General features: G+C 41.4%; 1 protein-coding gene across 1 annotated transcript in view; it reads left to right on the top strand.

Moving 5' to 3' along the window:
- Positions 1 to 15,565, top strand: part of cdkal1 (CDK5 regulatory subunit associated protein 1-like 1) — a 200,574-nt gene that overhangs the window by 56,113 nt on the left and 128,896 nt on the right. The window contains exons 5-7 of the mRNA XM_076081315.1: positions 1,747 to 1,843; positions 5,533 to 5,581; positions 10,698 to 10,818. Of these exons, the coding sequence (XP_075937430.1) occupies positions 1,747 to 1,843; positions 5,533 to 5,581; positions 10,698 to 10,818 (267 nt within the window). The remainder of the gene's footprint in view (positions 1 to 1,746; positions 1,844 to 5,532; positions 5,582 to 10,697; positions 10,819 to 15,565) is intronic.

The following is a 15,565-nucleotide window of genomic DNA, read 5'->3' as shown; positions in this document are numbered from 1 at the left end:
CATCTCTTTGTTTTGCTGAAGAATACAAACAGTCTGAATGAAAACACAACTGACAGTTTGCATCCAGTTTCGTTGCTCCTCCTCTGTTCTCCTCCCACGATTCCTCCCTCACTTACACCCCTCCCTCCCATCCCTCCCTCCCTCTCTTGCTCCAGCTGTCAGGAGGCTTCATTATTAAAGATTCATGGCGGAGTCTGGGCAGCTCCCAAAAGCTTTTGTCAGACAGACCGAGTGTCTCAAATCTCACAGCCACTAACTGGAGGTGACATAAAGACTCTCATAGATCCACAGCCACACACAGTCCAACACACACTCTCTCTCATTGTGGTTCGCTTCACTGTTTTCCTACTTGTCCAGCCCCATTTAATTCAAATCATCTTGAAAAAGGGATTCTTAGTGCTACTTTAATAATAAGTCATAGTAATATACCATATCAGTGATTCCTCTCTTGCCAATGGCCTCTTCACGCCGAGCCAAACTGTAACATGAATGTTGTAAATATTACATTACGTCACATTATGTTATGAATGCCCTGTTTTGACTTGGTTGTGTTTGTCATCAGAAGTTTTGTCTCTGCTGTCTTCTGTCATGTTTTGCTGATGTTACTAGTACTACGGCTGTTTGTTCTCAGTTTATTGGAGCATAGCTGTTGTTCCTCCCTCGTCCCATCTCCTTCAACTCGTTGTTGTGCGATGTCCATTCAAGAAAAACATGTCACCAATCAGTCGCCCATCTGTTAAAGTTCTTCTCGGCTCTCAGGCGTTCACACTTACAACACAGCAAAACACTACAAAGTACTTCTAGGGTCTCATGTGATGGATGATCACATCGTATGATGATGAAAGCCACCGCCTACTGTTTAAGAAACATTAAGTTGTGAGAGACAAGCATTTATATAAATTCAACAATGGCTCAGGAGATCAGTAATCTCAATTGTAGACATAACTAATGATTTTCATCTTAAAACAAAAGTCAGAAAGGAATCCCTGCAATACCTCTCTGTTTGATATACAGGACATTCCGAACCACATTTGCATCATGGGAATTACCTTGAGTACGTTTCTCTCACGGACGTTTCAGGAGGGAATAGCTCGCATACCAACAGGGAAAAGCAGACATGGCTCTCTCTGTAGTCGGACACTTTCACAGGGAGGTAACATTGTGTCCCGAGTACTTGCTACTTGATGTGTAACCAGCTGTCCTTGTGCCTCGTGAAACTGTAAACAGTACATTTCAGAGTGATGTCTTTTGGCTCATTTCTTCTTAGTACAGATGATAGCAAATCCAGTCAGCCTCTCCTGATTGATATTGCTTCTTAGGTGTGTTTTATATTTGTTAAAGAATGCTGGCTGTCCTTGAAGACCATTTATTAATTAGTTTTTATGATTTTCAGCCCAACCAAGCCATTATATCTTCATTAATAGCTTAGGAAAATAAGATTAAAGCACCTTGACTTTTGAGGAGCAAGTTTCATTTCAAAAGCGTCTAGTTTTACTGTTATTGGATGTTTCAATTGGAATATTTCAGCTTTAGAGAATTATAGTAACGTTCCCATTTTACATGCACGCACATGGTCGCATGGGGAAGCCTGTAATTGTAGCCTTCGAGACATCAGTGTGTTGGTTTTATGCTCGCTGTCTTTTTTTTGCTATCTTTTTTTCTCTCCTGTTTAAATCAAAATCATTTTGCTGGAATTGTGCAAACTGTTAATCTCCTCTATCTTTTTCTTTTTCTTTGTTTCTACAGAAAAGCCCAGGAACAGCAGAAAAAAGTGGTCGTAGCAGGCTGTGTTCCCCAGGCTCAGCCGCGGATGGACTACCTCAAAGGACTCAGCATCATCGGGGTACGTGCGCGTGTGTGTGTGTGTGTGTGTGTGTGTGCTTTGACTTACGTATATCAAAGTGATAATCACAGCAACCTAGGAATGTGTTCATAAAGCATATACCATATGTCTGCGTGTCCATTCGTTTTCTTCATTTGTGTCTAATGGACGACCTTTAGACACAAACATATATACACACACACCCCCAGAGAGAGATATACAGACGGTGTGACCTGTCATTCACCTGGCTGCTAACCTGCTGTGTCGGTTCTATCCTGGCCTCCCTGCCGTTTGGTCGATCAATAGACCTCCCTGAGAGACATAAGACTTCTGAGATAAACATGGTGGGAAGTAGGAGAGAAGGAAGAATGTATGATGTAAGGAGAGAGAGGTTTAAGGATCCACATACAAACTTTTGTGTCTTTGTTGGCTGTCCTGTCCTCCACATGCAGAACCTTTTTAATACCAGAGTGGAAAGATCATGGGGAGATTTCATATGTGGAGAAAGACGGAGGTAGGAAGGGACAAGTGAATGATGTGAAGGCCTCATGGCTTTGAGCCCTCGGCATAAACATGCATATGTAACATAACATTCGGTTAATCAGGCGAGTCAGAAATATGCAGATATAACTCTCACAATCACTCATAACCCTGTGGTGCAGGTATGAATAGATTGTGTGGCAAACTGTGATATGGAATAGTTATTTAATTGTTTCACCTCATTAATCACAGGAGGGAACTAAAACGATGAGTCATGGTTACCACTATTTAACAGCAACATGAGTGTTCCTCAGTAAATCATTGTAATTAGACTTTTCTATCTGCTGCCACTTTCCAGGATCTTGCAAAATCCTCTTGAGTGTGAAGTCTAATACCTGCAACACTTAAACATAAAAAAACAACAACAATGTGAAATTGTTAAAATATGCCTTTTTAGTTATTAAGCAATGTAATGCAAACATGTCTGTACCACACAGAAAGTGAACAGCTGGTTAATTGAGATGTATCAAACACGCATGCATTCTCTTGATCACTCCATGCTCTGCCTTCCAAAACCCCCACAGAAAACCATGATCATAATTTCACATAATGCAGAATTTATATGCTTGCGTAAAAAACCAACTGACTTGTTTCAAACTGTGATAAATCAAAAGCTTGAATATCAAATGTTGATTACTGCCACCGTCTTAAAAAAAGAATGGGGGGGGGGTTTCGTTAAATATCCTTTACTATAAATATTGTAATTCTATTTAAGTAAACATGCCCCCGTGTAACATAATTACATTCAAATCAAGTGGCATGTATGTATAATATAATTACATTCAGATAAACAGGCTTGTATATGTAATAGCCTTCAGGGCGCGGCTGAAACATCTGGGAAGTTTACCACTGTCGGCCCTTTCATTGTCATGAGTAGATTGGATTATGCATTGATACACACACACACACACACACTCACTGATGGATGCATGCATGAACAGGCACACATGGTAACAAACACAGGAGGTATACGAGTATGCACACACTCTCCTTGTGTATCCTTCGTTGTTACAATCCAGCACACAATGACGGTGACAGTTGGTGGGTTATGCAAAATAGATGCAAATAACCAGCCGTGAATTTGTATATCGTGATTGCACTAACGGCTCGATAAGGGCTGTAGTTAAAAAATAAAAGTGCTTTCTGTTGAATTCATTCAGTTCAATTGACCCGTGTGCCATCTTTTATGTGTTTCTGCTCCGTGTTCCCGTGTGAGGCTGCTGTGACAGGAGTGAGTGTATTGTGTGTGTGTGTGTATGTGAGGTACACAGTCAGTCAAGCAAGGCTACAGTGTTGAGCGTCTCTGAAGCAGGATGTCACATCCTGTATCTGAGACGACCCCCCCCACACGCACGCACGCACACACACACGCACACGGATCTGGCTGGGTAATCATAGGATTGCAGTGGGTAAGCAATGTTGCGAACATGAGACGCACGCACATCAGTCCTCTCAGCATGTATGCCTTGGGTGTGGGCTCCATTAGTGAATATTGAGAGGCAAGTTTATGTTCTTATTTTAATATTTATGCCCAATTACTCACAAATGATATGCACTTCACATTGATTATTGTAAGGTTTATAATGTCACAAAAATTGACTGCTCACAGCGGACATTAGATATCTAGTGGAGCGCACTCACTGGGGCTCAAATGGACTAACGTGCATGCACCCAACTGGCTACGTAAACAAAGCAGAGAGAAGCTCTGATTACAGCACACACACTCTGCTCAGGTAGACATTACTCCACTCTATCTTTACAGAGCAAATAGTTGTTTGTTGCTATATTAATACTCTGAATTTCCAATTTTGCACCTTTTAAATACGGAAGATGTTTTGTAGATCCTTTTAGTCCTTTTATCAATAAGCCAGACATGTCTCTCACCCATAGTGTTAGTCTACACAGGACAGACAGCTGTTGGAACAGATTTTACTACAGGTGCTCTCTTTGGCAAATGTGTTTGTGTTTGGTTTGAAGTGGACGTATATGTGCACTATACATACAGGACCTAATGGCACCTTTAGACAAACATCCCACTTGTATGTTACTTTAACTTCTTACCAAAAAGAATAATCTTGCCATTTTTGACCGATGACTTTCCACGGAAGCATAGATCTTGGGAAAATATGTGTGCTTTTTTTCAGCACATTTTCCGTATTCAAACAGTACTCCATAATTGAAAAGTGAGATCTGAATTAATTGCAAAGATGTGAACAATACCCAACCATCGCTGTGAGTAGGGACACCCGCTGCTGCTATGAACGAACCCAGATTGCCGTGCCATTACAAGAAAATTGTTTTTATCTCGGTGTGCAACATGCATATAACCGCTGTCTACAAGGCACAGTGTGCATCTGTGCGAGTGTGTTCTAAAGAAGGGTTACTCTGGGTAATGGGCCTGGAGGCATTGAGAGAGTGTGCCAAGGGCTACAGCATAGACCTCTAAGAAGAGAGAAATTGAGCAAATTAGAGGAACCAAAGGAGAAATAATGGCAGTTAAATGATTCTTTCCTTTCTTGCTTTTGTATCCCTCCTCTTTCACTCTTCTCCCCTTCACCCTCCAGATTATTAGTAGAGGGATTGTAGATTTTTAAAATCAGTGCAGTTCTCAGTAGAAGATAATGCCCCCTAATAGTCTTTTCTTGGATATTCTCTCTACTTGAATAAGTGTTTTTTCAGTCTCCCTTTGCAGATCTGCAGGATGTTCTCCATGGGGAGAATAGCTCTCTTTTCTGATCATAACATGGTTCAGGTTTTAGTCATTCTCTCATCATCTAAGGATGTGCTATTGGTTTATTCCTACCTGTATGCTCCTTTGTCTGCCACCCTCTCTCCTCTACAATACCTCTTTCTGTGTCTGCCTCTTGGTTCTCATCCATGAAATCCTTCTCCATCTCCGTCTACACTTAGTGGTATTGCAGCTACGTAGACACGTAGTGGCCTTTAGGAAATCTATACCACTTCATCCTGGCTGGAGAAAACTTGGTGTGATTGCATCCGTTCGTACTTATTTCTCTGTGTGCATAGTGCTTAATGTCTTGTGCATATTTACATGCCTACCCAAGTGTGGATAAGCTAATGTGTGTTTGTCAATATCAGGCTTTTGTGTTACTGTTTGGACTTGGTTCGCATCAATAAACCACTCCCATGTGTGTCTGTCTGTTTTTCAGGTCCAACAGATTGATCGAGTGGTGGAAGTAGTGGACGAGGCTGTTAAAGGTATTCACACACACACACACACACACACACACACACACACAAGCACTCATTGTATGAGTGAATAAGCAGAAATGCATTGATCAGCTATTAAATGAATAAATGAGAGCCCTTTCACTGTTGGAATAGAAAATGTATGAATGATTTTCAGTAAAGTAGTCTCTCCCCTTATTGACAGAACGCAAGGACTAAGAATAATGTATTACTTTCCTGTAAGAGAGCAGATAATCAAATAGAAGTGGCATTCTAACTTTCTGTCTACTTTCTCACAATTCATTTTTTCAAATATTTTAATTATGAGCAGTTGTCAATAATTAATGACGAGCTATAGTGTTATTTGAAGGTACAAAGATCAATAGAAATTTGTTTTGTGTTAAAATTGGACTCGACATGCTTTTTCCACGGGCTAAATGATTGTACATTTCATAAAAGGAAATGCATTCAAAACTCATTGACTGCATCGCTCCGTAAGAACAGTTTAAACTGACGTTCTGTATTCAAAAGAGAAGTCGTCTTGCTGTCCGTGCAGCTTATTAAGTGGTCTTCTGTGACTGAGACGGACTCGCATGGCAGTGATTAGGTCATCCATTTAAACTGTTAGTGAACCACCGCTCTTAACTGTTTAATGAAGGTCAGGCAGAGTTTACAGTGTGCGAGTGTCCAGACAAGCTGTCATACACCCCCAGCTGTTCTCTAATAAAGAACAGATTGAGTTTACAGTGTGTGTGTGTGTGTGAGAGACAGAGTGAGTGAGTTACTAGTTTGCACTGCAGGCTTCACTCTAATGAAGGACAGCTGAACTGAGGCTTGATTTTACAATGTGTCATCAACCCTAAATCGTCTGGCTGCGCACACATACTCTCATTCGCACATGTACACTGTGACTTTGATTCTCCCCCGTCTTCTCTATGATTTGCTCATTCTTTCCTTTTTCTCCCCTTTCCGTCTTCCTCTCGGTCCTCAGGATCTTTTGATCTCTTCCCCGTCCTTTCTTCCTCATCCCTTTGCCTTCTCACGGCCCTGTTCCAGCCCCTCTGCCCTGCTTCCCTTCCCCTTTTCCTCCCTTCTTCACCCCCTCCATAGAAACTAATTTCCCCAGTATCATTACAGTTCTTTATGACCTCGTATAAACAGAGAGCTGTTATTTCAGCTCGGAGGCCTGGGCATAAACCTTTAAGCTCGGGGATTTGCCTTTCGTAATGGCTACTAAAATACTTACTTCAATGAACCGCTAATAGACGCAGTTCTTTGCTGCACCAAAATTGCTTGCAGGTCTGTTTTCCACCTGACAAGAGTGCCGGTATGCTGTTATGAGCGTGTTTCTGTGGGTGTGAGACTATGCATTCGCTTTGGATTCTGACTAAAACAAACTGTTGCTCCATAGAGATCCTTCACTACTGTGAGACTGCTTTTAATCATATTGCATCTACCTAACATAAACCTCCAGTTACTGCATGTTGTAAATGGCAGGCCATGTTTTATCCTTAAGTTATCTCGGGTTGTGTTGCTGAGCATGCGCACAGTGCTTAATATTTATACAGTCGCACACATTACAACTGCTGGCCAGTCTGGTGGTGCGTAATGTTGTTAGTGGTCACAAGCTTGCTTATCCAAATCAATACTTTTTTTTTTTTTTTTTTTTATTCTAGCTGCAGCAGATGTTGATTTTCTTGCTAACAACACACAAAGCATTGGCTTTATCTTGTATACCAAGCCCACTGGCAGATCTATAAACGAACTAATTAATGACACCCATGGATGCACATTTATGCAAAGGCACATAACCAGATTTCACGTCTCCCGGTGATGCTCAACAAACAAAAACCCAAAAACAATTCCTTATTTGAAGAGTAAAATACAGAGAAAGAATGTGTACATTTTTTTCAATCAAGAAGAAAACGGTATACAGAAGCCCACACAACGGCTAGAAAAAATGGTTTATTCATGTTTTCAATCTGAAAGAAACGCAGACGCTGAAGTCTGGTCTTTGCACCATTAATACATATCTGCTGTAGCTCCTTTGTTTATAGGGCCGTTTTGATGTCTTCGTTTCTTTATTGGCCTCCTAATATTGATCTTCTCTCACTGAGATTATAGCCTCGGATGATACCATTTCACCTGATATTCTTTTATGTTTTCCGAGGCGGTTAAGATTTAGTGTGCGTGTGTGAGACATAGAATCAGAGGGCAGAAAAGGTTAGACAGGCTAATGTATCTACTTAGCTACAGATCAGAGGCTACATGGCGTCCATGTAACCTCATGATCCTTATTTCACCGGGACAAACAAACTGTTTGAGTGTATCACTGCTGAACAAATACAGCAGGAGTATAAACACACGGCTGATTAGAAAGAGACAGTTACACAGGAAGTGAGGAGCAGGTACAAAGAGACAAGTTGATGCATTCACATGTATTTTTAGTCATCTGTCTGTTAATGCTCAGTGTCAAAAGCTTGTCATTGTCAAGCATCGAAGCCTCATATATGGCTTTTGAAATGTTTGCATTAAGTAATGCATTTTAATCTGAGATATTTGCCATCAAAATTGATTAGACTGACATTTGGCAAGAAAGTAAACTGCATTTTCAAGGACGGTCATACACATCTAATAATACATATATATATATATATATATATATATTGAGGGGTTAAATGACAAGCATCATCTTCCAGCTTTGTCCCTTCTTTCCAATGTGCCCCCATCCCCCGATCCTGCCTCCTGCTTTACAATCAAACCAGGGAGCACAACAAGTCCCACCACTTATGAGACATCAGACACAGGTCAACAGGTCAATCTTTTAGCTCCCTAGCTGTCTGATCCAACCATCCGTCTGGCCGTCCTCTACATCTTTCATCTGTGATACATTTTTTTCTATCATCGTCCAACCATCCGTCCATCCATCTATCCTCGCCTTCCCTCCCTCCTGTTCTCCAGCATGTTATAACGGGCCGTTACGAGTGTATCGAAGGATTTATGTCGGTTTGTATTCATGAAGGAGAGAAAAGAACAAAGACATTGGGAAAAACACAGGAGGGCACTCCGTATTTAGAAAATAGGTATAGGGTGATGTGTGTCTTGCCCATCACAGCAGCTGGCCTCTCTAAACACGGTCATTGAGATGACGAATATCGTAGCTTTTTTTAGGTTTTCAAAAGTCAGCTCTTTTATCCTCCGCTCCCTTACATTGAATTTGACTCTGGACTCACTCCTGGAGCGATTCCATGCTGATGGGAGATTATTGCTTGAGTCTTGGGTGGCAGTCACATTGACGAGGGGTCCTGTGCAGGTGCTTTTAGCCAGTGAAGCTGCAAATCTCCAAAATGTGAGTTTGCAAGTCCATTGTTGAACCTCAACATGGAAGCCACTATGGTTGGGCTCTGTGATGGTCTGACACTTTGTGCTTTGGATAGATTTGTATCATTGTTTCTGTTAATTTTGTTATTATTCCCAGTAGGATAGTTTAGGGTCACGTGCCCATTTAATGTTGATGTCAATGTTTTCATTTGTTAGGATTGAATGACCAGTGTTATCAAGGTTCAAACACAAGGCAATTGATTTCTAATGCTTTTAAGAAGAAAGTGGAGTGTAAAGAGTTTTACCTTAGGCCTTGAAGCTTTATATTCAAGAATAAATAGTCTTTGTTGACCTTTATATAATTGCCATTCCATTAACTTTCTTCTCTATAGTACATTCGTGGAATGAACTTCTGATGAAACGTTTAACAGCAGGTGATGAGCTGGTGGAAAGGCAAAACTTAGACGTTAAAGGAAGTATTAATATGTGGACGAATTGATCGATCAGTCAACAGATGGAGCGGCGGCGGTTACGGAAGGAAGAATGTTGGCGCATGCATGCATTTTAAATCCATGTTTGATGGCGAAAGATGGATGGACTGATGCATGGATAGATGACCAGAAGAAAGCATGGCTGACTGTGCTTTAAGTCCCAGCTGTTTTCCAAGAGGGAAGTTTTCTAATTTCCTTGCTTGTTCTGGGATATTACGACTGGTCACGCCTCACCGATTGGCTCTTTGTCCTCCTCTGGGGCAGATTGTCATTTTTATCTACCAATTGATAGCTATGCTTCCTGCCCTGAGCCCTCCCTCCCAGGAGACCCGTGGAAAGCAGATGAAAACAGGAAGACAATTCCATCCCTCAACGCCTCCGCCTCGCACACCTTCTAGCTGGTAGCCTATTAGACGGTCGGAGAAGAGACCCATGCAACCCATTTCTGCACTTGTTATTCGCGATTTGCCTCCGCTATGGATTTTCATTTGCTTCTGTGTTACAATGTGCGATGTCTTCTGAGAAACACTACTTTTAGCGTTGTAACTGTGTGCAGTTGGTAAAAGATTTGAGAGAAATATTCTTCTTTATTTTGTAGATTGCCTTGTTCTTTCCTGTCTCGCTTTTTTTCCCCACCACTATTAAGTATCTTGTTAATATCAGTAGAGTTCACCTCAGCAAGAATATCACGTTCTTGCCCCGCTTCCCACTTTGTGTTTGTGATACAAGAGGTTTGCCTGTAATGCCATTTCCTGCACAGCCAAACGATGTGTGCGCTGACGAGCGTCTCAGCCCGTCCCTGTGTCCTGGTCACGCTTAACATCGAATAGAACACTCAAGAGATGACGGAAGTTAAATGAAGGCTTTTTTTTTAGCTATCTAGAGGTGGATAATACTCAATGGAAAGTTGGCTTTTTAATTGGTATTGTGTTTGTGGGTGAAAGGTTGTATGTAAATGTATTTGTGTAAGTGTGTGTGTCTGTGTGTGTACTGTACATTGAGTGTGTTATGGAGACAGACTAGAGAGAGAGAGAGAGAGAGGAAGTGATGCAACCCTCCAAACAGTGAATTTGTCTCTTTCCTGTTATATTTATCTCCTTTTATTTGTATCCACTAACAATGTAAATAATATCTTCTAGCTGTTTGTTCTGTTGAGCAGTTAAATCAGGTTTTTAGCAATTTTATCAGGGCAAATAATACATTTTACTTAAATGTATTCCTTTTTAACAACTGCCTACATCTGTGCAATCACTCACACATCATACGGTAGTATACTGGTAGTTAATGTCTCTGTCTGAAAAGGAATGTGCATTGAAGTGCTGTTTGTTTTTCAGGCCACTCGGTTCGTCTTTTGGGTCAGAAGAAAAATGGAGGCCGGAGGCTCGGGGGAGCTAGACTGGACCTGCCCAAGATCAGGAAGAACCCTCTCATTGAAATCATCTCCATCAACACCGGGTAGGAAACAGTCACACAAGCAAGACTTGAATTCAATTTCACTGCTTACCTACCATTCCAGTTTATGGTGTGTGTGTTTTCTCTCTGTTTGCTCAACCACTTCAACAGAGACCTTCTGTGCTTCTAATTGTATCACTTTCCCATGGCTTTGCAGGTGTGTGTGTGTGTGTGTGTAGTAGGTTGTATGGATGTACATATAGTGCTATTTGTTCTTCAAATGTAATAGCTTCAATTTGACTCATAAAACAAGTTAAAAAACACACGGATACATACATGGACCTCCTTCCTTTGTCACCTTTTTTTCCATCATAGCTGTGATGTTGTGTTTTTTTCCCCGTTACAGTCCTTTGTTGATTTGGCTGTTGTGTCGCTGGCAGTGAGTTTGTTTAACAATGCTTCTGTTGTGTCTGGTTTGGTTATTCTACCATAAACAGTCATTTTATAGTGTAGATGGATAGATGGATGTACATATTGTAGATGCATACTATAGAAGGATGGATGGCTCGGTAGATGGACTCGACCGCTTTCATGCGTGTAGATGCACACACCCACGTTTTTATGGGCTAATTTTATGTTGTTTACAGGTCTGTGTTTCTCCACCAACCCATGTGCTGTATTCTCCGTGGGCTAGTTAAAAGGGTTACGACAGATTATTTCCACTGTGCTGGGCCTCCGCTGATGAAAATCCATCAATCATCCTCCTGCACGTCTTCAACATCTGCACACTGATGGCCTGAGTGTCACAAAGCGGGGAAGGAAACAACTTGTACGCACCAAACTAGTGTTCTGTGATGCTGGAGATATCTTGGTTGAAATGAAAACTCTTATGTTCTCACACACACTTCAGCTTTTTAACTAGCTGTCAAGGAAACAAGCTTAAGCTGTTAATAATCACCGTCTCTAGACACAACACGCTCAAATACATAGATGATGTAATAAGTAGATTCGTTACTGTCAGTGAGCGGGTCTCAACATTCTACTCAAACGTCCTTCTGCACTAATTTGCAGCTGCGTTCTTCTACATGTAACACAGCGATCCACCAACAAGAAGGCGGTGACTGCTCTCAGGTCCTGACTTATTGTTTATTTTTACTGCTTTATTGCCGGAGTCGGGGTTTTTATGATTGTTTTGGGTGTGATAGTGATGCAGTGGATACATTGTGATGCTGCTTGGTGATAACATCAGCATACTTCACATTCATAATAGATGTATACATTTACATTTTTGTCCTTGGTAAAGGGGGGACCGTCGTCTTGAAAAACATGGAAAGAATGCAAACAATCACGGACGTCCATAAGGAAAAATCCAGTTCCCACTTTATATTTTGTCTTTATTATTATCCACACATATACTATGTACTCCCAGCCTTAATTCAAAGACGCATCAATTCAGAAGTCCTGTGAGTGCTTTCCTAAAGAGTTGTCTGTGCCCTAGATGTTTGTGAGCTCAGTGACTTAAGCTTCTTAGACTACACTTAATCTAATACGCCAAGGAAACCGATGAATCCTCCTGGTTCAGCCATAATGGCACTTATGGTCAGCACCAAATGTGGCACGTTCAAAAGGCAAAATGGGAGCTTTGTGACTCCAAAAGAAAATGGAACTTTTTGCTGCCAGAGTGTTTATCAGCTGATGCCAATTTTCATTCACTGCTCCCCTGTAAACCATTGCCTAAAATGGCCACCCGCGTCATATGATTGGTTTACTGCTGGTGTTGTTGTTATGAACAGCTACAACAGATGCAGACACACAGTTTGTGGCTCTCTCACAGCCTCTGTGTGCCATTTAGATAATTGCTGCTAAATGGATCTCAATCCCTCTCAGTTGCTCTTCTCACTCTGTGTTGGTCATAATGACAGCTACGGTGTGGATCTCTGTATTTCTTGCTTCATTGTGGACCTGCGTGTGTGTGTGTGTGTGTGTGTGTGTGTGTGTGTGCGTGTGCGTGTGCTGTTGTGGGCCTTCCAGCCTGGAAGTGTGTACAGAAGTCCCTCCCTAGCCAGCCTCCCTCCAGCATGGGGTCGTGTATCTGCTCCAAATGAACTCGCTGTTGTTTTTCAAAAGGGTCAGGCTGGCTCCAAATAAATCCCTTTTTGTTTTTAATCTTTTAACTGGAAATCTTTTTGGAGGCCGGAGGATTACACGAATATGATGACTCGGTGAATCGGCTATAGACAAATCTCTTGCAAATAACACCGGTGTTGGTGGAAATCCAAGCTTAATGTGTGCTTTTGTGTGAGTGGGTCAGTCCCGGTGTCAGGAACTTGACATGTGTGTGTTTGTGTATTAAGGAAAATAGAGAGAATGAGCTCTTTATGTGTTCTGTTTTTAGATGATCTGTTTTAAATATTCTTTTGAGGTAGCAGTGACATCATTGGTGGCATTTGTCAGCAGAGGAAACAGAGAGATCTTTGTTTGAGACACGGAGACACACATGCACAACATCAGTTGCAGTTGTTCTCCAAACTGCTTCTGCGCCAGAAGAGAACATTTAAAGCTCTTACTTTGTAGTGTCTGTGTGCGTGTGTGGCCTTTAATGGCTCCAGTTTGTTGCCAGTTTGTCTTTGTGCGTGAACATGTGGGACGCTTCCCTGTGTTCCAACCAAGTTGATGTCATGCTGTAGGCTGGAGTGCTTCCACAGGTTATCTGCAGGTCCTTGAAAAGTTTTGAATCTCAAATCATTTCAGGGCACAGAATATTAACGTATGTTAAATACAGTCGATAGATACTTTTTTCTTACTATATAATGAGGCCGCATGGTAAATGGAATACAACCTAATGATTGAGTGTGTTCAGCATGCTGATTTAACTCAAGTAAAGCCTGACGGAGTGGCTAGCATGGCTGTATTCTCTTTGTTGTTTGATTGTTACGAAAGCTTTTTTGTCGTCACATTGCCCCTCTTGGTCAAATTACTGGTAGACATCTTCCAGGTCTACCAGACACCCCAAAGGGCCTTTTTATACAGAGCAAAATCCTAAAAGCTTATTGTCTGTAAACAGTGATCATCCTAACATTCCTATTGTTGAATGTAATCCATTTACTCATTTCAATGAGTCATTTCAGTGCGTGTCTGACGGATGCACCTATTGTATCATCCCGTTCTCTTTATTAGTGCAAATCCTCACAACAGCCGGGCTTCACCTGGGACTACCTATGAAAATTTAATTTCATCTTCAAATTGATTCACAATATTAGTTTCATTAAGTTGCATATTAATTTCATTTGGACCTATTAAATCCCAAATTAGATTGGCTTTTTCACGCAGTTAATTTGATCCCCATCAGAAAATAAATTCAACATAGTCCAGCTAGTCCTCAAATACCCTCTGGCTCTGTATTAAGAGGACATTGTCAGGTTTCTCCCAGGCCATTAGCACACTTCTTTTGATTAGTCTTTACTTGATTCAATAATGAGCAAAGACCCTGATAGTATTACAGAAATATTATGGAAGCAAAGGACAGAAACTAAATGTTTTATGGCACATTTCATTTTAAAGTGTACTGTAATTCTATTAATTGTGTGCTGCTTTCCTTCCATGCAGTTGTTTTTGAATATATAACGCTATAAATGTGAACCCTATTCAATGAAATCTAATCAATTTGAACGCAATCATTTGTTTCAGTAAGAAAACAAACTTGGTCCATGAAATATAGTTCAATTAAAATTAATTCGTTTTTGATTAATAATGTCACAGCGCCATGAATAGACCTCCAAACAGCATAATACCTCCATCCTCCCAGAGGCCTTGAACATCAGGCTTCTGAAGACGAAGTGACACAAAAGGCACTAAAATCAAACGGACTCGATCAATGCCGATGTTCTCAGGCTGTTATCTACATTCATGTTTGATTTGTAAACAGCTTTAGATAACGGTTAACCTTTAAACCGCCACCATCATGCCCACGACCCACACACACGCAACATAGTCATCGGTCTCATAATCACTCTCCACACATTACAAAGGTGTTCAGAGCGAGTCACTGTGTACCGAATGTCAACGTTTCTATCCGTGTTTTTGAATGAAGCTTGGAACGTCCGTCAATACCAGCACTTGCCTCCCCGTGTGTGCGCCAGCAAACCGCTGGCCGGTCCTCAAGAATATTGTTGACAATAAACCGGTCTGTGTTGCAGTTTGGATCCGCAACAGTACAACATAAATCTCTTCCACTGGTAGCGTATGTGCATATTGAAAGGTCGGTAGTAGTTGATGAATGAGAATAAAATACTAAAGACTAAAGACTAAAATACAGAAATACTGTAAATACATACACACACTGTTGGTGTTTACCAACGTGGCATTCAATCAGACCTGTTTCCTTTGTACTCCACCCTACTCGTGCTCCTGATGTTGACACCAGCAGCTGATGTTGGGCTCTTTTAATTGGCTTACGTTCCAGTTGCCAGCATTTTAGTTTTGGATTGATTCTTCCGTGGATTCTTCCACAGCTTCTTTATGCAAACTGATGAGCCTGAGGGCAGAGTTCATTTTTTGATACACTCTCAGACTGGAAAAAGACTTCGCTGTCTTCTAATGCTCTGTTTTGTTTCCCAGTTTTAGCACCCTCGATACTTTGGGGAAGCCGCTGCGTGTATGCGTGTGTGTTTTGCCCTAGGCTACACTAACGGTCCCATCTTGCTCTCTCTGTCTGTGTGTGTGTGTGTGTGTGTGTGTGTGTGTGTGTGTGTGTGTGTGTGTGTGTGTGTGTGTGTGTGTGTGTGTGTGTGTGTGTGTGTGTGTGTGTGTG

The sequence above is a fragment of the Anarhichas minor genome, unplaced genomic scaffold (genome assembly GCF_050575085.1).
Source record: "Anarhichas minor isolate MPS153535 unplaced genomic scaffold, ASM5057508v1 ptg000080l, whole genome shotgun sequence".
Classification (NCBI taxonomy): domain Eukaryota; kingdom Metazoa; phylum Chordata; class Actinopteri; order Perciformes; family Anarhichadidae; genus Anarhichas; species Anarhichas minor.
The sequence above is the reverse complement of the archived record's forward strand: the minus strand, read 5'-3'. Positions and strand labels throughout refer to the sequence as shown.